The 27,714-nt window shown below is 36.6% G+C and overlaps 1 protein-coding gene across 3 annotated transcripts in view; it reads left to right on the plus strand.

The window, feature by feature from the left end:
* Positions 1 to 24,798, plus strand: part of homer1b (homer scaffold protein 1b) — a 32,558-nt gene extending 7,760 nt beyond the window's left edge. For 2 of the 3 annotated variants that reach the window (XM_084414057.1, XM_084414058.1), the window contains exons 3-9: positions 7,166 to 7,297; positions 12,607 to 12,699; positions 13,096 to 13,253; positions 21,982 to 22,138; positions 22,533 to 22,643; positions 22,760 to 22,840; positions 23,549 to 24,797. In XM_084414057.1, the coding sequence (XP_084270183.1) occupies positions 7,166 to 7,297; positions 12,607 to 12,699; positions 13,096 to 13,253; positions 21,982 to 22,138; positions 22,533 to 22,643; positions 22,760 to 22,840; positions 23,549 to 23,737 (921 nt within the window). In that variant the 3' untranslated portion in view covers positions 23,738 to 24,797. Of the gene's footprint in view, positions 1 to 7,165; positions 7,298 to 12,606; positions 12,700 to 13,095; positions 13,254 to 21,981; positions 22,139 to 22,532; positions 22,644 to 22,759; positions 22,841 to 23,548 lie in introns of all 3 variants that reach the window. The other variant, XM_084414056.1, reaches the window with a different exon arrangement.
* The last annotated feature ends 2,916 nt before the right edge of the window (positions 24,799 to 27,714 follow it).

Here is a 27,714-nt window from a genome sequence, read left to right on the forward strand (position 1 = left end):
AATGTGTTATTGCTTTTTACTTGATGGTTAAACCACATGACATTTTAAATTATTTTTATAAGTTTATTTGTCATTTGCCATCTCAGAAACCTTTTAAATATACAACTAATAGTCTTAGCTTGATTTAGGTAACTATCAACACTAGCAAAAAAAAAAGTACCATGGTAATTCCAGGATATTGTTTTAATTACTTTGGAGTATCGTCTAAATACCAAGTACATAAAAATGCTTACCATTTAGTACCTGATATGATCTCTGTCCCATGGCACCGCCGCCGTACCTTTTTTTGTTAAGAAATTAGGTGGTTGTATTACAAAATACGGGGATCCACAGTTGCATTATTATGTATTTAAATGTTACTGTACCTTATGAGACTGGGACAGGGAATGGGGTCAACACAGCAGCTGTAATTAGAGTCTGATCTTAAGTCCATTCTGAGCCCTTCAGGGAATTTAAGTCATGCTCACAGTGGCTAAAGGTATTAGCAGGATGCTACATTGATTGAAGAGCTCATGTTAAGCCTGACATAATATTTAAGTTCTGACCATGCCTGTGTTTTCGCCCTCTACCCCTGCAATTTATTCTGGCTTTCTTCAACTGATTGTGGACCTGTCATTCTGAATGACAGAGACTTGTCACTTAAGCCTGGTCTTTATCTGAACCACCGTTGACCTATAATAGGCAATAGCAGAGCGAGCAGGAAGGTCTCTATTCGCTGAGTGCTATTCACATTATCTTGGATATAACTTCACTTGACAGTATCTGATCAAATGCAGTTTCCTTTTAGTTTGGACTCTTCTTTGAGCCCTTTCCTCCTTACATTTTTGCCAATTTATTAAAGTCACCAAGCATGGCGTGAGGGTGGGACAACCTGTCACTCGCATGAGATCACAGCAATAGCAAACAATAACGATCCAATCAATTTCAGATTGACTAAATTCAGTCCTGCTCTACATTTTTTCTTGTTTGAGAAAATTTGGCTGCCATTACTGAGCTCAGCCATTTTCAAAATAGTAACGCTTTTCCAGTTACATGCTATGTTTTTAGTAGTAGTGTATAGTATGATGTATTTCATACTACATCACTGTTTTCAAATCCATCAGGTCCATTTTTTTTTAGAGAATGTATTTGTTTGAATGTTTCATATAAATGAACAGGTTGAAAAATTATTGACTGATTAATACAATCAGGTCCCTGACTGTGCAACATTATTGCTTCATCATGATGGCAGCATATGTGTGACTCTTTAGCAGCCTAAATTTATTTATGTAAATTAGTGTGTAAAAGTGGGAGGTATATGTTTAAAATTACATTTAAATTTAGTATGAAATTTAGGCCTGGTTTCACAGACAGGGCTTAGATTAAGCCATGACTAGGCCTTAGTTAAATTAGGACATTTAAGTTGCTTTGATAAACGTGCCTCAAAAAAAACATAAAATAAAATATGGAACTGACTTATTTTAGGAAATGTCAGAGCAAGTTGCTTTCAGTTAAAACAGCTCAAACATGCATTTTAGTCTGGGACTAGTTTAAGCCTTGTCTATGAAACCGGGCATTAGTCTACTTTTTGAATGTAGCGTACAGTGTAACTACAGCTTAACTAAAAAGATTCTTTTTTTTCTTTTTTTTTTTACTCCTATATAGGGCTTTTCATACATGAAATAGTTAACCCTGGGTCATTCTAAACCCCTGGTAAATATATTCCTGGGTTATCTTGCTTCACGTTTCATATTACATCTCATTGCTTTTACACAATTTACCTGTAGTTAACAACTAATCCTTGGTATTCTTAAGCTGACATTTCCCACTGTATATTCCTAAACCCCGGGTTCGCATTTTTTATTTGAATATGGTGGTGCGCCAGTGTCATTAATTGGACGAACGCAGCACGCCACCTGTTTACATAAAGCATTGTGCATACTTATATTATATATTGTCGACTGTCAATCAAGTTTTACTGAATAGACTATAAAGGTAAGAATTAAACTCTTCGTGTTTTCCAGCACCATTTGTCATTTTTTTCCTCAAATGCTGAAACATAACCTGTTTATACAACACGTGTTGTTCTAAGCACGTGAATATGAGGCACATGATTGGTTGGTTTGGAATAACGATAACCCAAGGTTAAGCGCAGTGTGAAAAGCACTTATAAGTATCTTGTTGCTTCGGATGTGACATTAAATGATCGGAAAAGAGCAAATGCCATGTGCCGGAAACAAAATTGCGTTGCTAACAGCTAGGCTATTATTGCGAGTGACATCCTGCTCTCTTTTAACCCCTGACAGATTGCAAAAGTGGCATGAAACGGACAGCTTCTTCCAACAACAACGTTAGCCTCAGCGCTGTTCTTCGCTGCTGTCCACCCACTGCACAGCTTTCAGCTGTTCACATGCAATTACAATCCTGAAGTGAGTGATTATACAGCAGGCTGCGTGGACTCTGATTAGGGCTCTCGTCGAGCCAATCCGTCTGCATCTGAAAATAAAGACAAATACCAGCTCCAGCGTACTTAGCGTTCTGCTAGCTGAGCAGCTCGTACACAAGAGCTCAAACTGTGAAGTTCCTGAGCTGGTCTTCCACACATACACATGCTCATCACTTCATTAGGTTCAACCCACTTAATGTGTACATTAGGCACAGCGCAAACATCAGTCACGCTGATGCAGATTAGCAAACACTAGCATGGATTTGTTAGAAAACCTTCAGTCTAGTTGCTAAATATCTTAATTATTGGAATATTTTGACATTTTCTGAAGAAAGTAATGAGCTGCTTACCCATGCAAAACTTGCTGCTATAGGGTGCATGGTGTGTCCCATTGTGGTGTTCTGAAAGTTAAATTCTATTTGCTACTGAAAGTTTCTTTATGTAGGCTATGCTAAAAGCTCAGTTTCACCACTTATTAGAGGTGTCGGTAACACTTTACAATAAGGCCTCATTTGTTAGTTAATGTATTAACTAACATGAACTAACCATGATAAATACATTTGTTACAGTATTTATTAATCCATGTTAATGAAAAATACAGTCATTCATTATTAGTTCAAGTTAGTTCATAGTCCATTAACTAATGTTAACAAATACAACTTTTGATTTTAATAATGTAAATGTTGAAATTAACAGTAACTAAGATTAATAAATGCTGTAGAAGTATTGTTCGTTCTTAGTTCATGCTAACTAAAGTAATTAACTAATGCTAACTAATGAAACCTTATTGTAAAGTGTTACAGAGGTGTCTGAATAGAGCGCAATTTAGAAATATTACTGTTCAAAAGTTTGGGGTTGGGAAGATATTCTTAATGTTATTGAAAGGAGTCTCTTATGCTCATGACTACATTTATACGGTATTCAATAATACCGTAAGTACAGTAATACTATGAAATATTATTACAATTTATAATAACAGTTTTCTATGTGAATATATTTTAAAATGTTTTTTTTCTTTTTCTAATTGCAAGGCTAAATTTTCAGCATCGTTACTCCAGTCTTCAGTGTCACATGATCCTTCAGAAATCATTCTAATATGCTGATTTGCTGCTCAATAATCATTTCACCACCCAGACTTTTTTTTCTCCCCAAATTGTGATAATATAAATCTAGTCATAATTGTCATCTCTAAATGTTACATGGAGAAATTGGGCCATTTTGAAAATCTTTTTGACCACAGTTTTATAGTTAATAAACATTTGAGTATTTGGCTGAAAGGATGCTTTTCAGACTACTGAGAACTAAAATTAACTATGGGCATGTGGACTATCTCTTTTCTGCTCTATTCCTGTGATTCCTATTACTATGGTAACAGGAACTTCATGATTGGTGGATCTCTCTTCAGGATTATGTGTAGCAATTCACCAGATATTCATTGCTTAAAATTTATTTCTGGTTTCCACAAAGGCATTTGTACTGTATATGCAATTGAAAATGAATAGGATTTTTACTTTCAGAACCCTACTGTTGTGCTCTGTAGGTCAACCTTAAATATCCGTGGAAATGCTGAATACTGGAAGTATAGAATAGAGGGAACAGCACTCATCCTTCCAATGATTGTATAACATGTGTGTAACACACACATACACATGCACACACACACAGGAAGCTGACAGTGGTAGCCCACTGTCGATTTTCTCGCTTGAAATTACACGTTTGTATGTGGCCAATTGGCCTTGTTCTGGAAGTGTGTGGGAGTATGAGAGCGCTCGAGGCCTTTTATCCACACAGCCTTCGTGGATTGCTATGCTTTGTGCATCCATCCATTTCATGTTTTACATTCCCCATCTTGAAGAACTATAGAGCAAAAAAATAGATAAAAATATGAGGTTTATGCTAAAAACAAGTTAAAAAAAAATCTGCCATTGGAACTCCATGATATGAAATCTTTGTAATTTCATTGGTAAATATTTTTTTTTTGTAGAAATCCTGTACTTATTAAGAATGTGATTTCTGTGAGAGGATTTTGATGACTTTCTAAATCTCTGGATGCTCAAATTATGATTGTGAGATCCACAGAATCTGTGCAACATTCACAGTGCATCTCTCTCCTCTCTCTCTCTCTCTGCTTCTCCTTCTCGCTCTTTCCTCCCTCCTTATTTGCTCTCGGTTTCACACCCACACAAACACATTCACTGGCAGTGACTGTCGTCATTTCATCAATAACATTTCACAGGCTTATAACGCAGGAAACATCCTGAGATGTACTGAAGGCAAGTGTTTGTGAGGCCTCCATTTCTGACCATCTCATTTAGACATTTTTGATATTTTTTTAAGATAGACCCCTGATTTAACAGCATATGAGCTGTTGACTTACTCCATAACTGATCACTGATTAACTTTAAACTCCATCCTTGTGCCTTGGCATTAAATCCACACGGATTGTTGTATTATATTATGTTCTGATTGGCTGAGAGCCTTTTCCAGCCATGCGATATTCTACTAGTATCACCACGGGAATTGTTTCACTGTTTGTATCACTCCACTTGCAGCATTTCTCACAGAGAGTGTCACGGCGGACGGGCAAACCACCATCATTTTACAAATACTTCTGTTGTTGTGTCACGGAATGTAGTTTTAAGAGTTTATTAGGTGAGAATATAGTTATTTAGACCTCAAATATGCGACTTATAAATAAACATAGCGCATATTTGACAATTTGTTTAGAGGTTTTCGGAGATGCGAGCTCCAGACGTTAGCGGCCATTCAGCGTTCACGTTAGAACAGCTTTGGGCCCTATCATGCGCCAGGCGCGACGCAAGTGTTTTTTGCTAGTTTCAGCCCGACGCAATTATCATTTTCAAGTCCTGCGCCACGTTGTTTAAATGGCAAATGCATTTACGCCAATTTGTGCGCCCATGGGTGTGCTGGTCTGAAAATGAGGTGTGTTCAGGCGCATTGTTGTCGTGTTGCTATTTTGAGGCAACTGAAATAGACTGGGTTGACCTGCCTATAGGCGCATATTACTAACATGCTAGTTATATGTTAGTAATATGCCCCTATAGGCGGGTCCACAACACAAGTACACTTTGCCCCGTAGATGGTCTGCTCGCACGGATGTGCGTTTCCTGGCTAGAGAAGCGTTCAGTTATTCCGCTTGCAAATTCCGCCATGCAAATAGCGAATTCGCCATGGCGCGAGCACAACTGGCTTTTTAAGGGAATGGGAGATGAGACTCTGATTGGTTTATTGCATGTTACGCCCAAAACACACCCATTACTCATTAAGAGAATAGAGACAACCCTTTTAGACCATGTGCCGGGCGCACCGACCAATTTTCCTGTCGTTAAACTAGCAAAAGTGGATTCGGACACGCCCTAAGTGCACTTGCGCCTTGCGCTCAGAACGTTAAAATAGGGCCCTTTATCTCGGCCAATCCTTTGGGAATTTGCTGCTGGCTCTTATGTAGGTAGTGGTTAAACATGAGGTATAATTCATTTTGGCTATATCAAACGAGCAATTATTGGTCTTATTAATCTACCTGGAGCTAATCGATTTAGCTAAGGGGGAAATTAGGATTCACAACTTTATATTTTTATATTTTATTAATTTTTTTCCTCAGTAGACATTCAAACTGATTTTGTGTTTATGAATATAAGATTAACCTGAAGAATATCAGCTAGATGCAGGTAATGCATTCGCTTAGTCGATCTCTCACTCATAATACTCTCCTCTACATAATACAATAAGCTTCAATGAAGCGACTCAACATTCCTAAGTTCTAAAGTGATGTTTTAGAACGGAGGCTTGGGCTCAACTGTCAAACTGTCAACTTGAGATTTGGATCCACGGCGGAAGGAAGTAGTTCTGCACAAAAGAGGGTTTTTAAAGACACTCCGTTGTTGTTTCTTATTTATTTAAACACATTTGACGCCGTCAAACTGGTATGTAAACGCAATATCAAACTCATAGCTGTGGCCGAATCACAGCCATGCTGATATATTTCATGCTGAAATCAAATGGCTACTCGTGTGATATTGCTTATATATTGTTAGGTAATTTGATCATGCTTTTTTTCTAATAAATTAATTAAATTAAATTCTGCTATTTTTTTTTGTAACAAAATGTCTGTGCAAAACAAAACTGAAATTCTTTCTTTAGAAAGATGTCAGGAAATTTTTATTTCAGTTATTTTAATATTGTTTATATACTATTATATTTATTCATTTTGAAATAGCTTATAATTTTAGTTTTCTATTTAGCTTTAATTTATTTTATTTCAGTTTTAATCATTTTAGTACTCCAACTTAAACTTGAGTCAGTTTTTTAAGTTTAAGTTTTTCATATATTTATTTATATATTTAGTTTATATAGTACTTCAGCTTTATTTCAATGAACAAAAATGATTTTTTTATATTTTAGTTTTAGTTATAGTTAACAACAATAACAACTCTAGGAATATCAAAGGCCATATTTGAACTTACTAACTCCAAGGCCACATCTCCGACAACAGATCTGTACGATCATGATGATGCACTAATGGATCACACTCTTTCACACACAATTTTATGCTGGCTGTTAACCTAATATTTCAATCAGCTCATGTTATGGACCCTATTTCTGCCTATTTTTTGCTCTCTCAAAGGGCCTTCATCTTAAACGCTTCAAGGCCGGATTGAAAACATGCACTTGTGTTTTCACATTCTTTTCTGAGGAGTTGTTTTCTTTTTCATCTCACAGGCAATAATAAACAGCACTATCACCCCGAACATGACCTTCACAAAGACGTCTCAGAAGTTTGGGCAGTGGGCAGACAGCCGTGCCAACACAGTGTATGGGCTGGGTTTCTCCTCTGAGCATCATCTGGCCAAGGTGGGTGGAATTCTTTCTCTCTCCTTTCTCTCATTTTCTTCCCCGTGTCTCTGGAGGTCTTGCTCTCCCTTTCTTTCGTTCTCTTCCACCCCCTGTGTTCCTGAGCTGGGGAACACCTACACACTGTGCCCTAATGAGGAGCTGTACAGTCATCTGTGCGTGGGAGGCTTCTTCTGTGCAGTGCTTTCCTCTCTTTCGCTCCCTCTATCTCTCGCTCCTCTGCATTATGATGATGCACTGTCAGGAGCTCACCACCTCATCTAGTCTTCCTCTTCTCTCCTTCTTTTTCATTCCCTCTCACTCTCCTCTTTCCTTTGCTTTTATATATGCTGTATTTACTTCATACAAAGTGAATTATTGCAGTATTTTCACTATTATTTATTTATCATTTTGAAAATGTTGTGTTCATTTACTCACTCTCATGTAGTTCCTGATCTTTCTCACTTTATTCTGTGGAACACACACACACAAATGGACCATAACAGTATCATAAAATAACACTGTACAAAGTTTAAATGTGCAGTTGTTACATTAACACGTTATTTCTACTTAATTTAATTTAAAATATATATGTTACCCTGGATCACAAAACCAGTCACATGGGTACATTTCCTGAAATTGAGATGTATACATATAAATAAATAAGTTTTCCATTGATGTATGGTTTGTTAGAATATGACAATATTTGGCCGAGATACAACTATTCGATTGTGCTGCATCCACTTAGAAAAATAAATATTTTATATTTTATATATTTACGGTAGGAAATTTACAAAATATCTTCATGAAACATGATCTTTACTTAAAGGGGTGGTATAATGCCCTTTTCACAAGATGTAAAATAAGTATTTGATATCCCCATAGTGTGTATGTGAAGTTTTAGCTCAAAATACCCCACAAATATTTTTATATAGCTTGTTAAAATTGTCACTTTTTGAGGGTGAGCCAAAACGCACCGTTTTTGTATCTGTCCCTTTAAATGCAAATGAGCTGCTGCTCCCAGTACAGAGGGCGGAGCTTCAACAGCTTGTGTCCTGAAATTTTCAAAAACGTTTAGCCTTTTATGTTCAAACTGGAGTCAGACAAACATGGAGAGACTTAAGAAGTGACAACATGTAGACAACATTTCTGAATGGATAGTTGATGAATTTATGTAGCTGATGTGGAGTTAACTATCTTCTAGTCATTGATTAACATATTCTGTCATGATAATCTATAAATCGCGTTCCCGGGGGCGGGGTTTATGTAAATTCTAGGGTTGGTGATGTCACTAACCCGGGAGGAATGTCGTGTAGTCCCTACCAGCCGTTTGTTGTAGTCCTTAAAAAGCAATTTCTTTAAAAGAAAATATCTCCCTTTGCTTTGAACTTTGAGCGTCATAACTTTGCAGATGTTGTTTATGCTCAAGAAGCAACATTACACACTAACTAACGTTAGAAAAGTGAAATCATAATCAACCACCCCTTTAATATCCTGATGATTTTTGGCATAAATGATGATTCTTTATCGAAAAATCGATAATTTTGACCCATACAATGTATTGTTGACTATTGCCACAAATATACCCGTGCGACTTGTGACTGATTTTGTGATCCAGGGTCACATATATAACTAAAAATTACTATGGTAATTTATATGTTACTTAAGTCAGGTTGATTCGGTCGTATTAAATAATATTTTGTGTAATACAATAATATAATGCAATAATGATTTTTGGCACAATTTAATTTCCATTATGTTCCACAGAATAAAGTCACAGAGTTTTGATATGACATGAAGGTGAGTAAATTATTAAAAGATTATTGGTAACACCTTACAATAAGGTTCCATTTGTTAACATTAGTTAACATGGTCTTATTGGACTAACAATGAAAAATACTTTTAAAGTATTTATGAATCTTTCTTAAAGTTCATTTTAACATTTACCAATACATTATTGAAATCAAACGTTGTATCTGTTCATATTATTTTGAGGACTTGAGCTGACATGACCTAACAATGAACAGTTGTATTTGTATTAACCAACATTAACAAAAAATAATAAATAGTCTAACAAATGAATTGCTCATTGTTAGTTCATTTTAGTTATTGCATTAACTAACGTTAACCAGTGTTGAGGGTAACTCATTACAAGTAATGTGCATTACGTAATCGGATTACTTTTGTCAAGTAACTAAAGTAACGCATTACTTTTAAATTAACAACAAAATATTTGAGTTACTTTTTCAAATAAGTAACAGAAGTTACTTTATTTCCCCATATATTGACTGACACATTTTTGTCTCCATGTTGAGAGAAATCGGGTGCAGAGGCGCTGTGTGCGCTGTGTAAACATAATGATTATTGTAGTTCTAGACTAAATGTGAACACGCATTACTCATCTCACTGGCACAAAAAAAGGATTAAGTATTCCTTAAAAGATATAAAAACAGTGAATTGCAAACTTAGAATATTAAGCAATCTTGCAGTATTTAAATATGCCACTAATTTGTTAAAATAATTCACATAAGGTCCCAAAAAATATGCTTATTTTTGTTTGTTTTCCAGAAAGACTTCAGATAATAGGTGGATTAATGTAAAGTGGGATCAGAGTGGTATAGATGGGCAAGCCATGTAACGGCAGAATAAAAGATAATAATGGCTGAATACAAACAAAAGAATAATGACAAAAAATAATGCAGATTAGGTCTCAATCACAGCAGAGTTGTGAAAGGTTTGTCGAGTGAGAACAATAGAAACATGAATGGGACAGTTCTCCTCGCCAGACATTTGACAATAGACTGCAAATGGGTGATTTTTTTTTTTTATTAGCATCTTAGACTTCTTTAAGAACTCACATGACACGGTCTTATAAAATGTTTCCTACAATTCATAGTTTTAGAGATAACATCCTCAGATTTGAAATGAAGCATGAGCAGACTTGTGGCTTCAGCATCATTGTGTTTCTACAACAGTTTCTACAACACAGACACATCATATTTGTATACATTAAGTTATTAACTGTTTTTTATTTGAGCTTATACATCCATAGACTGTTATTAATGAGTAATGAACTCTTCATAAAGTTCGTTGAGTCTAAGTCTTGAACTGTAAACTCTCAAGTGTTGGCTTTCTAAATATATGTTGGCTATGTGTCTATTCAGAATGACTTATGAGCAGCAACCTTTTTATTTTGGGTATGTCATTTATGCCCCACTTGCCAAAATGCGGGGTGTGGGGTAAGGATGTTAAACCTTATATTTGTGTTTAATTTTTGTTGTTGTTTTTATTGCTGAAGTAAGAATGTTGAACTTTCTTCTTCTGTGTCCTGTTTTGCTGCAAAGCTGAAAGGTTTATTTGAGCTGCACCCTCTGGTGTGAATCTGCATTTCCTTTAGCTTGAGGCTTATTCATTTCACTTCTGGTGTGAAAGTCCTTTACATTTGCCAAAAATATAACTTTTTTATTGCAAAAATTAACAAGCATGCCCAGTCCAGGTGAGAAAATATAGCCTAACACAAAAGTATTGTAACATTACTTTCCATAAAAAATAACTAAGTAACAGAATTAGTTAAATTTTAGGGACACAATATTATAAAGCATTACTTTTAAATTTCCCCAACATTGGCGTTAACTAATGGAACCTTATTGTAAACTGTATTTTTTTTTTATCTTTGGATGAACTCTCTTTAATTACAAATGCCTCAAACTTTAAGATACTACAAACTTTCTGTCTAGGGTATATTCACTCTAAATCAGATTTTTAAACATTGGATTTTTGTTAATGGAACACCATAGCCCCTGACCTAAAAGTGTACATAAATCTTCCTGCTGGATATTCAGAGGAAAATGCTTCAGTCCTTCCAGAGCCCAGGAAGCTTTAATGGGAGCAGTCTATATTGGGAACTGTGACCATTGCTCCTTTTTTTTTTTAGAAGAGATACCACATATCCATTTTAAAATAGTTAATCCATTTAAACACATACACATGATCTTCTTATTTCTGTCTCTGTAATCAACATTAAAAGAACAGCATTGATAGTCACCAGCATAAATAAAAATTGCATTTTGTATGCAAGTCTCCAGCTTGGTGTGCTGGTGTCCCCATCAGGATTTTTTTTTTAGCTAGCTTCACCAGGAATACTTTTTTTGGTCGAACGATTTACCCAGAAAGATCATGCTGGTTGATATGCTTCATCAGCTGGACCAGCACCAAACTACCAACCCAGCAAACAGGGAACGTTCTCAAAACCTTTGCTAACGTTGTGGCAACTGGAAAGGTTCTCTCAAAGTTATGAACAAACGTTCTTTCAGTTATGATCTTCATCTTTAAAGGGGTGGTTGAATATGATTTCACTTTTTTAACTTTAGTTAACAACATCTGTAAAGTTACAATGCTCAAAGTTCAAAGCAAAGGGATATATTTTCTTTTAAAGAAATAGCTTTTTAAGGACTACAACAAATGGCTGATAGGGACTACACGACATTCCTCCCGGGTTAGTGACATCACTAACCCTAAAATTTACATAAACCCGCCCCCGGGAACGTGATTTATAGATTATCAAGACAGAATATGCTAATCAATGGCTAGAAGATAACTACACATAAGCTACATAAATTCACCAACTAACCATTCAGAAATATTGTCTACATGTAGTCACTTCTTCTTGAGTCTCTCCATCTTTCTGACTTCGGTTTGAACATAAAGGCTAAAAGTTTTTGAAATTTTCAGTGCATGTTGGTGTGAGATAAAAGGACACAAGCTCTTGAAGCTCCGCCCTATGTGACTGAGCAGAAGCTCATTTGCATTAAAGGGACAGACACAAAAACAGTGCGTTTTTGCTCACCCTCAAAAAGTGACAACTTTAACATGCTGTATAAAAATATCTGTGGGGTATTTTGAGCTAAAACTTCACATACACACTCTGGGGACATCAAATACTTATTTTACATCTTGTGAAAAGGTCATTATACCACTCCTTTAATAATGTTCTCAGAAAGTTAGCACAAAATTATTATTTACGCTTTTACCTGAAACGTTTAGTTTACTAATGTTTTTTTTTTTTTTTAATGTTAGGCTACTACTTATTTCAGAATATTCAGAGAACATTCAAATGTAACGTTCCCATAATGTTTGCAAAATAATAAAACAGAATGTTCCCTTAATGTTCGCATAACCAAGAAAAAAAAAAGGTTTATGAAGCATTTAATAATCAGATGTTTTGAAGATTAAGAGAATATTCATAATTAACATTTGTAACTTAATGGGAATGTTAGCAAACTGAACGTGAATCCCATGTTTAAAGGCTTGAACCTGTTTTCTCTTATTAGTTTGCAGAAAAATTTTCAGAGTACAAGGAAGCAGCTAGGATGGCCAAGGAGAAGTCTCTAGAAAAGATGGAGCTGGCAAGTTCGCCCTCTCAGGTATGCCCTGTAAAGTCTGGACTCTGAACTGTTGTTTTAGTGTATAGTGTTTACATGGAATGAAGTTTGCTTGGAAAACTTGTTATTCAAAATAGGAGAACATAGTCTAATACATCTAAATCCGTAATAGTTTTTTTTTTTTGCAATCAGCATATTTTCCATTTATGATTTATTCTTATCAGTACAGTCTAACCAGTGCAGAACAATGATGTTCACAAAGACTGGTCACAGCATTTCAGTCTCCAAGGGAAATCTATTGTCTCTAAGAAAAATTTAGTTTTCCTAAATCCCCTGTTCTAATTAGCAGCTTAACAATTATATATGTAAAAGAAGATTATGTATTAACTATGTGAGGGTGCAACAAATTAATAACCCATGATTAATCGCTTTTCACAGGAATCGCCTGCCGACATTCATTCCCCCCTGACTCCACCCGTCACTGCGGACCTCTGTCGAATCAACGGCACTGGTGATGACGTCACTCTGTCTGACGTGTCACCGAATTCTATGCTCCAACCAGACCTTTCCCCGACCACGCCGACCCTTGCACACAGGTAACTGGGGCTTAATATAAAATCTCTATCAGAATCCTGGTACAACAAGAGGTAACACGTCATCATGATAGTCCACTTTAGACATTCTACTAACTATAAGTAACTTTGCAACTACATGTCAACTAACTCTCATTAGAGACTGTCTGCTTAATATCTGATAACACTTTATTTTGATGGTCCCCCATCAGACATTGTACTGACTAAAGTAGCTTTGCATGCATGTCAACTTATTCTACTAAGGGCCCCGACATACTCACAGTGAAGTTCTTTTTCTTTATTCGCTTAGGGGTAAAAAGAAGTTTGTGACTATAGTCAGTGGTATACTGTAAGCGAACATCCGACGCCGCCCACACTGTTGAGAGCAGCGTTTAGATGAAATGTTAATATGTGCTGCTCGCTTTACTCTCAATACTAGAATATACACACAACAAAAATGACAGTGGTAAGAAAACAGCAATTAAGAAAGCACCTGATCATGTGGATATGTTTGTATGACTTCTGCACTTTACACAATAGATCTATAATAGTATTAAACATGAAAAAACAGTAACAGTCTCGCTTTCGATTAGAATTACAACTTCGTCCGACAGTGACGGACGGAAGAGAAGAAATGAACCCGGATAAGATTTCCATAGCAAAGAAGGCGGAGCCTCAGAGCCACACCCACCTTTTATGTAATTGCCACGGACTAAAGGTAGTTCAAAGGTGTTTACCAGCCAGAGCAAACTTTTCCATTTTGGCAAACTTTTTTAAACTCATTTTCTACTATAAAGCAGCTCTCCAATGTGTTCATGTTTTTACTCACGGACTTCCGACAGTGACGGACGGAACAGAAGAAATGAACCCGGATAAGATTTCCATGTCAAAAAGGGCGGGGCCTCAGAGCCACACCTACTTATTACATAATCGCCACGGACCAATGGTAGTTCAAAGGCATGGTTCGAATTACGTGGGAGCCAGTGGGAGCTGAGCTCCCATAGAGAGAGGATGAGCTCCCATGAAAGCAGTAAATACACCTGTGGGGGTCTCTAAAAATCATCAGCACCATTATTTTAAATTACAAATAAAGCACTTTTTCCTTCAGACTACTGTAGTGTGACTTAAAAGATAGGACAAGATGCCAAACACATGGATCTCGCGGGATCTCGGATCGTCATCACACTACATCCGTAATTACGCTTCGCTTTCTGCCAGGACGTTTACTGAGTTTTCTCAACTCACAGAAGTGACGTCAACGTCCGATCTAGAAGTACCGTAACCCATCAGGCAAGTGTTATTTTAACATAGGCGTAATTTGCGGGTGGGACATGTCCCCACCACTTTTTGTTAAGGTCGATATTGTCCCCACCACTTTTGAAACATCTCGCGGCACTAATATACCAATACAAATAAATAAAACATCTTCAGTTAACTAGCAGAGCATTCATTTAGTTCTCAAAGTGCTCGTTGCCGCTGCGATCAGTGGCGCGGATACTGTGTTCTCTTGTGGCTCGCGCACAGTCTTCACTCGGACACGCGCTTCAATCCGTTGTGGAGACTCTCTATTCGTTCCGGTGAAATTACAAAACAAAATGCACACAAACGTGTCCTTGCCTGATATACAGCTACTGATAAACATAATCTGTTTTGATGAGAAAAAAAAACTATACGAGTGCGGATTAGAACCCAGAACCTCTGACACGCTTGGCAAAAGTTCTGCCACTGGACCACTTAAATACACTCTTAAAATTGTCGGATCGATTTATTTATTCACGTAAATTAGACCTCATTAAACGACAAATTAAACCAAATGTACTATTTAAATTGAATTGTGTTAGCAACGCTTTTTTATTAAACATTTTTATTTATTTACATTAGTAAGCTACACTGCGCCTGCTCATAGGCTACTATTTTTTATTTTTTTTTAAGAGACCCCCACAAAGATGAAATCATACTTCGAACCCTGTTCAAAGGTGTTTACCAGCCGGAGCAAACTTTTCCACTTTGGCAAGCTGTATTGAACTCTTGATACAAACTTCAAATTAACTTAGTTTTGGCCTCATTTTGTTCAAAATTACGTCACACCAGTTAATTCGATTTCACTTACGGCCCTGAACCCTTACCTAACAGTCGAGTTAGTAATAACTAGTAATAACCTAACTAATGAGAGTTAGTTGACCAGTATTGCAAATTAATTAAAGTTAGCTGACATGTAGTTGCAAAGTTACTTGTAGTTAGAATGTCTAAAGTGGACTATTGGAAAAAAAGAAAAAGAAAACCGACAAGATTTTTGGTTAATTTATCACAATTATTTCTTTAATTTCTTCTTTTTAAATTTTTTGCATGCATTGCTCATTTCCTCTATTTTTACATTTTAGATTTGCCTCCATCTTAAAGTTACTCAAAACACTCACTTAAAGTTAATCTTTAAAAACACTAATAATTTAATAACAATATTAAATCTATTGCAAACATCAAAAAGAATATACATTTTTCTACTGTAAATTATAATGTTGTGATGTCTAAATTCACTTGTAGCACTGGTTGATTTTAGTTTTAGTTTTTCATTTATTTAGACAAAATAATATTGAATTTTAATATCAGCTGTTTATAGGTTATCAGTCATAACTAAACCAAACTAAATAATGTATTGGCTTATTAGCCAGAATTTTAATATCAACGCATCCCTAGATTATTTGTTGCCTAACATTTTTAAGTAAAAGTTGTGTTAAAGTTAGCAATAACGGTCATAGGTTCATTGCACTTTTCCTGAGCACTCTTCAGCAAATTATTTTCAGTATGAGCATTCAGACACTTGTTCATATGAGTATGTACTTTTTTTAGTCTGACTGCAAAGGCAACATTTTGAGCTCATTTCACCAGCTCTCTAGATGCTTGAATTTTAATTGGTTGAGCAATCCAGTGCTTCAGGTTCAAAAATAGCATCCTACCATTTCTTACATAATCTCAGGTTAATGTTTCACTCTCACCTGCCACTTGAAAAATACTAACCGATTATTGGACGCAAATACACAGTGGACCGAACCGCATTTAACACCCACACTGTAGTTCTCTTCCAGCTATATGGTTTTATAATTGTCATGAATTTTAGAAGCATCAATAACTTTATTTTTTTCTCTAGAATAATATGTCCAAACAAGTCAGAATTATATAACACAGTGGCACGTTTTCAACCCAGAGCAAATGTGACTTATGAAGATGGAGGCGGTGTCATCTGTTGCAAAATGTGTCAGAAAACCCACTGTTAAATCAACACAACCTTTTTGTTTACAATGTGACCTCAAATAGGATTGTGTTTTTTCCATGTGAATTCATATATTATGAACAAATTCATATGGTCTTTTTTTGTCTTTTTTTTTCAGACACGTGCTTAAAACTTGCCGGGTCTGCTCCTACTGATAGCATCATTTCACAGCTGTTTGACATGACTACAATGTTTTATAATGAATGCACTTTTATGCAACAATGACTGTAGATGCAACTAATTCAATCTGAAGTTCTGTTATTATTTTTAGACAGATATGCATATTTGGTCCCGCCTTATATTACGTGTCTTTAACTAATATGTACTAACATTAAAATGAATCATTTGATACAATGCACTTACTGTGTTCATACATGTTTTTACATTGTACTTGTATTTTAACAAATACCTGCATGTAATTACATCTATAATTACCCTTGCCTTACACCTTAACCACCCCATTAACCTACCCATACCTCCAATCCTGTCCCTAAACGTACCCGTATCCCACCACAATGGCAGCAAAATCATTTTGCAATACAACACAATAAGTCCATTGTACCTGACAATATTTTTTGTGTTTAATTTAAATGCATAGTAAAGACACCTAATGTAAAGTTTGACCGCATACTTATGTCAGCTGAACTCTCGTGATGTTGTTTTATTAGTCATGTTTTAAAATCCTTTGTAGAGAAATCATTTTTGGAAATGTCTCCCCAATTTTTTGGGGAGAATCTTTTTGTGACTTTGTTTTATGGTCTTTCTTTTTTCTTTTTCTTTTTTTGCATCAAGTTGTGTTTCTAAGGTTGATATCTGTAAATCTGACATCACATTTAATACATTTATTAAATGTCATTCCACTTCAAATTCTCAGTTTGCTGAAGTTTTCCAACTTGTTTTCCAAAAATGTTTGACACGAGTAAGTGATCTCAGTAAAGCAAATTGTCCTTTTAGACTGATTCATACCACTTTGATATTATAAATATGTCAGTTATATTAATAATCAGCAATTCATTCTTCAGTGAGGCTGATTTTGAAGTAAATAATGCTATTAGTTCCCTTAAAGACTTCAAAATTCCCCTTAAAAATACTGTTCCTGCACTTGATGAAGGTGTAAAACGTGTATATGAATGTGGTGAATCTGACCCAATGGGTCATAGATTAGTCTGTCGAGTGTATTTGTTCTACTTTGGCTGTCATTACGTGGTGAGTGAATTGAAGGCATTTCTTCAAACACTAATTCTCTCACCCACAGTCTTGTGCAGCACATTAAAGTGAGTGTTGAGGGGCTGGTTGGGCAGTTGTCGCGAATCACATTTACAGTGGGGCTTAATATGATACGCACACCAAAATGTGCGGTACACCAATCAATACTCTTTAAACTTCATTACGACCTGCTCTTCATGTGGCGTAAAGAAAACAGTCCATTTTATTGGTGGCTTAAATGGTATACATTTAACAGAGGTGCATTGTGGATCCATTGAAATGATTTGCATGTTGATTACTGGGCTGTTGGTGGAACGATCAGATGGAGATTGTTTATTGATTCACATTCAGTAGGCTTGAAGGACAGTCACGCTGACATTATGCTGTTCTTTGTAGTTATGTAATGTGGACAGCCATATGCTTCTGTGCACCTGCATATATACAATGGCCCTTTAAAAAATAATACCACTTGGTTTGATATTTCACATCTAATCCAGTGATATTCATTTGTTAGCCTATAGTGTAAGTGTCCAACTTTTTAATATACGAATAAGAGAGACTTTTTTAGAGAAAAATCATTTATTACATGAAAACAGTATACATCATAAAAATGCATCATGAATAGACTGAGAATGAAATAACATGCAGATAATCTATGAATTACAGTTTTTTTGACTGAACTGTTTGTTTCCAATAAGTCCATAAAAAACAGCATAAAACTGCATTGAACTGATTCTTATGTGTTCTGCACAAATTTTCCATGAAGTTCAAATACTCCTTTTTTATTTGGCTTAAAAATTACTATTATTAAATCTAAAAGTCAGTGTTTAATTATCGATTTAATTAAAGTGCCTTTTAGGATTAATCAAATCCCATTCAGTCAAAACTGAATAACATTTAACTGTACTATACTGTAATATACAACATATGTTGACTTACCAGGCTGAAGTCCCTGTTTCTCTTAGCTTGAAGCTGCAAGACTTCACTCTGATCTTCTCTCCTCTCTTTCTCCTGTAGAGGAACATTTCTTCTCCTTGTGTGCGGCGCTTTATAGCCATGTGTGTCTCCAGCCTGTTGTGTCACAGCTTCAGTAGGAGTCGGAGCGTGTGGGTTGAGGTGTTGTCTGTCAGAGCGGGGGTCGATCACGTCAGCCACAGCAGAGGTGGTGGCACTGGGGGAGATGAAAGGGAATTGGCGGCGCTCCGTACAGCGTAGGCGTCAGCGCTGAGGACTCTGTGCTGGTTCTCCGCACGTGTCCTGAGCGACGGTTTGAGTGGTTAAGCTGCGGCGGTGGAGTGCGTGGAGGGAGGCAGAGGAGGTGGGATGTGTGATGAGATGTTAAACAGGATGACAGCGGATGGGATTCCTCATAGTCTTTTGGAGATGTGGGTTGGTTATGTATTCGCTGGCACTGTGAAACACCGTTTCAGCATTTGATTTTTTTTTTTTTGTCAGTACATGATCAGAGCACATTGCAAATTTATGCTTGATTTCTTTGTCACTACATGAGGAACACAGATGGACTGATGAGAAATGGTGGAATATATAACCGAAGAGTTAGCCTCCTCCTTTTGTCTTTACACTTTTGAGATCTCTTTTAGAAGGCATTCTGCTTTGATCTATTTCAGCTTGTCACTTTCCATCAATCTTTTTATTAGAATATTTATGCAAATGACATTGAATCTGGATCGCAGAGTTTTTAATAACCCTTGTTAATTGCTCTTGAACTGCGTCCAAGTCTTGGTAAAACACAGAATGGTCGAATTAAAAACCCTTGTATCCAACTTTAATTACAGTCACGTTTAAAATGACATTCTTCCTACGTCCTCTTAACAGTCCTCATGGTCTAGACCAGGGGTGTCAAATTCAGTTCCTGGAGGGTCACTATATGTTTGATCTTTCGTCCTTCATCATCGAAGTTCAATTCCAAGGGCCCTATCACACACCTGGTGCAATGCGGCGACAGGCGCAACAAGTGTTTTTTGCTAGTTTCAGCCCGACGCAATTATCATTTTATCAAAGTGTGCCACGTTGTTTAAATAGCAACTGCATTTGCACCCATTTGTTCGCCCATGGGCGTGCTGGTCTAAAAAGGAGGTGTGTTCAGGCGCATTGTTGGCACGTTGCTATTTTGCTATTTTTAATGTGCGCCTATAGGCAGGTGCACAACTTGCATACACTCTGCTTATTACACACACAGGAACATGTGCTGCTGCGCACACAAACATGCTAAATATTAAAAATAAAAGGATTACAATGTAAAAGATTATTATTGTGTACATAAAGAAATGGTGGAATCCGGCTGGAATGCTGTAGATGGTCTGCTTGCGCGGTCAAATTCTGCAGGGTAAATAGTGAATCCACCATGGCGCGAGCGCAACTGGCTTTTGGGAATGGGAGATGAAACTCTGATTGGTTTGTTGCACGTTACGCCCAAAGCACACCCATTATTCATTAAGAGAATAGAGACAACCGTTTTAGACCATGCACCGGGCGCACCGACCATTTTTCCCGTCGTTAAACTAGCGAAAGTGGATTCGGACACAACGTAATTGCACTTGCGCCGTGCGCTTTAGACCATGCACTTAGATCGTTAAAATAGGGCCCCAATACTCAAGAACGCAAGTACAGAGGACGCATGAAAGTGCCCGGATGTGTTCTTGACCACAAGTCCGTTCTTTGTGTTCTTGAAATTGAGAAACAGCCACTGTCCTGCAAAGTTTAGCTCCAACCCCAATTAAACACACCTGAACCAGAAAATCAGGATCTCACAAGGCATACTAGAAACTTCCAGGCAGGTGTGTTGAGGCCAGTTTGAGCTAATCTCTGCGGGACAGTGGCCCTCCAGGATTGAGTTTCGACACCCCTGGTCAAAGAATCATTAAGAATGGGAAGAAGTCTCATATTCTCACCAAGGCTGCCTTTATTTGATCAAAAATACAGTAAAAACAGAAATATTGTGAAATATTATCACAATTAAATATATATTTTTTTCCTATTTAAATATATTAAATGTCAAAGCTGAATTTTCAGTCTTCAGTATCACATGATCCTTCAGAAATCATTCTAATATGCTGATTTGCTCCTCAAGAAACATTTCTTATTATTATTATCAATAATTGTGCTGTGTAATATTTTTGCGGAAACCGTGATACATTTTTTTCAAGATTCTTTGATGAATAGAATGTTCAAAAGAACAGTTTAGTATTATTATAAATGTCTTTACTGTGCGTTTTGACCAATTTAATGTTCTCTTGATGAATAAAAGGTTTTTTTTTTAAATAAAACCTTACTGACCCCAAACTTTTGAGTGGTAGTGTCAGATATTTTAGGGCCAGATTTACTAAACAGGACAGATTAGCGTGAGAGCGCAATTCCAAAAAAGCACAAATGGAAGTGGAAAGTTCTGCTCGTGATCTAATGACGACGTGTAAATTAAAGAACACCGATGTAGCCGCATAATTTCCATAATGACCAAAGCAATCTACTAAGAGCAGTGCAAATCAGCGTCTGGTTTAAGACATGCTTTTTCTGGATGGTAAATAATGGCGCTAATACCAGGAAATTGACTAGCGCAAACCTTAGTTAATCACTTTGCGTGATTCATTTAAATACTCTCCTCCCATAAATGTTCAATCTGAAAGGGAAACTCCTAAAAATGCATTTGGAATAAGGTCAGCTGGCAAAATAACCCTGTCCACGCCTTTTCAGCTTAAATCCTGACAGTAGTTTTTTAACGCCAAAAGAGGGTTTGCGCTGGTGCAAGCTGTTGGTAAATATGGCCCCTAATATGAAATTTGATTGCACTACTGTTTCATTCTGCTCTTTAAAAACTGGTCATAAATTAAATTGATCACAGTTATTTTATTCTATTGACAGGTCTATACCTTTGATTATTTTAAACAGTTATACATCTTCTTTTTAGTCTAATAGTTGGTGGAAAAAAGGAACACTGTCAGCTTAATACAAAGCAAGTATTCTCGAGATACTGTTTTAATATTTTTTGTTGCTTCAGTACAGTGACAATATAAAAGCCAATTATTTTATTTGAGAAGAAAGTATTTATATCTGTATATTAATTTTATACTTGGACGATATATACCCTATAGCTGCCTTTATATTTTAGAAAGTGACTCCCTCACAGGGGGATCTAAAGGTTCTTGGCATGAAAAAACCCTGGCCTATAGATTGAATCCTTAGTTTAAAATGGACATTAACAGTCAAGGATATATAATATGCAAGGTTGATTTTAACGTTGTTTTTCATTTTTGTCTACAGCCCGACTACCAACAAACACTGGGAAGCAGAGCTTGCAACACTAAAAAGCAACAATGCCAAGCTCACAGCTGCTCTACTGGAGTCCACAGCCAACGTCAAACAATGGAAACAGCAGCTTGCAGCTTATCAGGAGGAGGCCGAAAGGCTACACAAACGGGTGAGGAGGGGAGAGTTGACCTTGTAACCCAATATCATGAACATACGACAACCTTGGGTTCAATATATCTAGTGTTGTCTTGAACTAAGCCAGGGAGGGGCAACGTCGGTCCTGGAGAGCCACTGTCCTGCAGAGTTTAGCTCCAACCCTAAACAAACATATCTGAACAAGCTAATCAATGTCTTCAGGATTACTCAGGGTTGGAGCTAAACTCTGCAGGACAGTGGCTCTCCAGGACCTATGTAAACTAAGCTAAAACTGTTGGTAAATTTCCTAGTGTTTCTAATGTCTATGACAAAGTTGTGAATGCGAACTCCCCTTCAGTTTAGGTCTTTGTAACCTAAACTAAATTTGTGAACTGTTTTTTAGTTTTGTTTGTTTTTTTGGTCTGCAGGTTTCTGAATTGGAAAGTCAGAGTAGTCAAACCAATGTGATAAAATCCCAGAAAACGGAGCTGAACCAAACAATAGAGGAGCTGGAGTGTACACTGAAGGCAAAAGAAGAGGTACTGTTTGTTATGTTGCATGGTCAATGACATCACTAACATCCTTCTTTCATTATAATTTTTTTGGCTTTGCCAGATGCTTAAGCCATTTAAAACTTCTTTCTTGTTTTCCATAGGAAATGGTGCGATTGAAAGAAGAAATAGAAAATGCAAAGCAGCTTCAAACTCAGAAAGATGAACTCACTAAAAAATTAGAGGTAAGAACAGACATCATCCCACCTCTCTCGGAAGGTCCGGGAGTCTCCCACATATTGATAGCGGCTCCCTGACGCCCCCAATTTATATACAATATCCCGGAAATCGAGCAAGCGAGAGAGAACCTGGTATTAATATGCGTTTTCACAAGTGGTCAGCCAAGACACATTACCGTTACACCTGGTAATATCATTCATGCGTTTCAAATGCATCTTCTATGACCACTTGCATTCGGATTTTGCTCCTTTTTTTGGTCACACTCAAATACATCATTTTCACTTTCGCCACACAAATACTATTGAATGAGCAAATAGTAGCCTATAATACAATTTGTTTTATAATATTTTTGTGCCATCTCCTGAAAATGAGTTTTTGCAGGGTGGAATGTCTGTAAGAACAGTGAAACAGTCATTGAAATATTACAAATATGATCAGTCATTATAATCTTTTTATAGAAAATGATACTTTTATTCAGTAAGGACGCATTAAATTGATCAAAAGTGACTGTAAAGACATATATAGTGCTACAAAAGATTTGTGTGTGTTTGCATGATCAATATAATAAATATATATTGTTATTGCAGCAAAGGACTCTCTATTAGTGATTATGGTTTTGAAATTAAATATTCAACAAGGCGTTATTGTGAACGCATACTTGTGTCCATGTTTTATAGCTGTCGTGTAATGAATGCCCACACGGTGTGTTTCAGGACACGGATTTGCGGAACAAGGAGCTTGAGGAACAGTTGGTTGATCTGGAGCAGCGTCTGGAGTCAAGTCAAGTAGATCAAGAGAACCTCCGCAAGAACCTCAAAACTCTGCTGGAGATTCTGGATGGAAAGATCTTCGAGCTGACAGAGCTGAGAGACAACCTAGCTAAGCTCATAGAGGACAGCTAGACTCCTCAACCTCTAGCCTCAAAACTTGATTTTAATGCCACTTTCCTCCTTTTATGAAATACACAGCATCCGATTCAGGCCGAGAGAGTCGACGCCTCGACTGTCGGTCTCTCCTTCACTCACTTACACGGAATGATTAACCATTGGTTGCACTTGATTTTGTATTTTTGAGGTGGGTTCGTTCTCTTCAGTGCCACTGCTACCTACCAAGTTTTATTGTCAACAATACTCCTGTACTTTTATTGATGTTTCCTTGAATTCCCAATCCCAAAATCCCAAAATCCCAAATTAGGCAGCCTGCGAAAAACACATGGCTGCATATAGGCTCCTACTCTTTAAAGGTGCTGGTTTCGCGTGCCTGGCTGTTTGGCGTTAATGGACGTTTCTTATGCTGCTGAGGACACTACACAATTACACTGACTGGATCTTCAGTCGTATTTTAAGACTGGATATTCAGAGCCATATGTTGTAGCCAAATGTTGTTGGCTTGCCTCTTCCCCTTCATGGAAACTGCCTCAATGTTAGGTCAGTCAAAGTTTCAGGATACTCAACCGCTGACCTAAAAAGCTCTTGACGTTTAGCAGACTCTGAGACGTAGATGTGGCATATGCTTTAGGCCTGTAATATACACTGAGCAATATTAGTGCGAGCGTTTGTATGCCAGATTAGTGCGAGCCACCTCAGTGCGTCCGTCAGGTACTCAAACAGTGGAAAAGACGAATTTATGGCCCGCTATAGTTAAACTCCGGATTTCTCCAATGACCAGTGTAATGCTTTCGGATCGTACTGGCCTTATAATAACCCGTATCTATACATTTTTCAGGATTTTCTTGAAGACGAGGATCTTCCTTTGTTTGTTGACTTACCAAATGCAATTATGTACTCAATTCCTTACAATTTTCAATAACAATATTATTGTAATATTTAAAAAGTCCATCCTGCTGATGGGTATTATGATACATAGATCACTGTCAGTATGATTGTATTTATATGTGGGAAAGTTCTGTTTTAAATTTCCCAATGTTAATAAAGACTATTTAAAGATATCTGACTGCATTGTTCTTTAGAAACAAAGCGAGAAAATGATAGTGTGACACACCAAGGTTGTATAACAGAGAAACAACAACTTTCTCTCACAGAGTGATTTGCATCAAGGCAGGTCCGTCATTTAAATTCACAGGGCCCAGGGCAGAATTCTGTCTGAGTAAGTTTACAGTATGCAATATGATTCATAGCAGACCTCCTTTGTCACAGGAGTAGGACATGCGATAATATCCTGGTTTTACCCCTGCCGCCTGTGTAAAGTACATTAGCAACAAGTGAGGAACAGAAACAAAGAGGGAAAGAAAGAACCTTTAATTCAGTGGTTCCCACTTCCCAAACTTTTTGACACCAAAGACCCCCATTGTCTAAAACAACATTTGAAGGCCCCATGACTTTTCTAGTGATTTACTGGATAAGTTGTGTTGTGAGATTGTACTTTTCCAGGTCTTAGAAATCACACTATTAAAATTAGGCTTTCCTTCAATGGTTAACTACATTCTGTTGACTATAAGCAAATTTGCACTTACATGTCAACTAAATGTTATTAGAGTATTAGTAGACTCTGCTTACTATCTGCTAACATTTTGTTGGTCCCCCAACAGACATTCTACTGACTATAAATAACTTTGCAACTTACATGTCAAATTATTCTACTAACCCGAACTCTAACACCTAACCACAACCTAACAGTCTACTAATACTCAGTTGACATGTAGTTGACAAGTTACTTATAGTTAGTAGGATGTCTAAAGTGAACCATCAAATCAAAGTATATATTTACAGTATATTAGCTTATAGCTTATTTTAATGCTTGTTTGGTCTTATTTTAGATCTGCTCCCCTGGTTGAGAACCATTTCTTTAATCCTAAACTTGAACCTTTTACACTAGGTTTGAAGGTTAGCTTCCCAAAAGAAGCCATTTCATTCCCTTTTTAGAATGTTCACGTCTAGTAAACACGTCTAGAATATCAGTGTGCACTCAGGTCAGTAACACATTAGAGTGGTGCAAGTACCCTGGACAACCTTAATACAAGTCTTCAGTTGTGGTAGAGGGACACCTTGTGGTTGGAAGCAGAACTAGAATATAATTTATGTCATTTAGAATCAGAATGAGCTTTATTCGTCAAGTGTGCGCAAACACACAAGGAATTTGGTTTTCAGGAGCTCTGGGTACATACATACATACATAACACAAGAGGATAGAAAGAACATTTAAATAAGTAAGATTAAGAAAAGTAAGAATAAAAAATAAATAAAAAACGATAAAGTAATAGGCTATACTAGGTCAGAACACTTATGTACAAATGTGTGCATTATGTAAAAATATGTATTCACATGCAAGTATGTATTTATTGTCCAACACTCAGGTGGCAAAGGTGCCAGAAGGTACTGAATTATGAATGATAAAAACAGGTAATTGTGTTCTAGGTATTTAAGGTGGAGATGGCATGGGGAAATAAACTGTTTTAGTTGTAGGCCTGTGCTCCAGAGGCAGTGCTGTTCTAATGATAATGGCTAAAGTATAAAGGCAAGGCATTAAATAATCACAAAATAAAAGCAAGGAAAATTAGAAAAGAAATTAAAAGAGTTATAAAGTGTACCGGAGAAGCAGAGGAACATCGTCTTGATCATGACGACAGCTGGATCCAGGTGGGTGAAACCCTGTGGAGAAGCAGATCAGAGTATGAAGGAAAATTTTAAAATTAAGAGGTCAGTAAACTGTATAACTGTATATAGTACATAGTTATTTAACCTTCAACATTTCTCCAACATAAAAATAAACCCTCCATCACCAGTCACTCTTGTCTGCTTTCCAATAAACCAGTTTGTTCCAGCTGTTCTTTTTGTAAAGAAAATGTATCATTTAATGAAAAATATTCAAGAAAAAGTGTAGCCTACATTTCATGTCCTTTATTGATGATAATTTTACTTTTTCCTAACAATTTTCTTCAGAAATATCACATCTTATCCATTAAGAGAATGCATAGGCCTAGTATAATCTCACATTATATTGTATCAATATTTTATGCACCTTGTTTTTCAGTTGACTTGTGAAACTGTGTGAAATGTCCGTTAAATTAAAACATTTTTCGATGCCCGCTCTCTGAAGTAAGTGGGTCTAGTTCAAATTATAGATAATGAATAAAAAAGGGCAAAGTCAAGATTTTCTAGCCTATATTGAATTTATTTATGCAATCTAAATACCTTAGAACAATAGACTGAGTTTAATTTTCTTTCCAATAAGAAAATATATCATTTTAAATGTCCGCAAAAAAAATCTGTCAACTATTTTACTAACAAACACCCCCTGAAAACTAAAATATGGTTTATCCCAAAACCATGTGACCAGAATTATGTGATGTCAGTTGCTGTGTTCGAAATAGCCCCCTTATCCATTCATTATTCCCTATATTACTCCACTAATATTTCCACTTGAAGGAGTAAATGAAAACGAACGCTTTTGCATAATTGCATGCTTGCTTTTTAATAATCATTTGAAACGTAGCAAACTGGCAACTCCAGCAGTAAGATGAAAATATATATTTTGAACTCTGTCATGGAAACTTGCATGTATAAACCTTATTAAATAATTTAATAATCAATCAAAGAGGAATTTATAACTGTATGATATTACGCTGTAGCCACACTGGACCAGCGGTTTGGAAAATGGATGGATGGATGTATGATTCACCTTCTGATGAGCACGACCCTTACAGTGCATTATGGGTATTCTCTAGCCATGGCAAATATCTTATTTTTTTCTGTATTTTATCTCCAATGACCTATTGTCAGGGACAAGGAGTATATTAATTGCCCGTCACCTATGTTGGGTTATGGTTTGCAATATTTATATCATTTTATTTCAAATAAATATAAAATATTTAGGTTAATCTGATCAAGAAAATAACATTTGATTGGCCAGACAAAGGCCT

This window comes from Rutilus rutilus, assembly GCF_951802725.1.
Source record: "Rutilus rutilus genome assembly, chromosome: 7".
NCBI classification, from domain to species: domain Eukaryota; kingdom Metazoa; phylum Chordata; class Actinopteri; order Cypriniformes; family Leuciscidae; genus Rutilus; species Rutilus rutilus.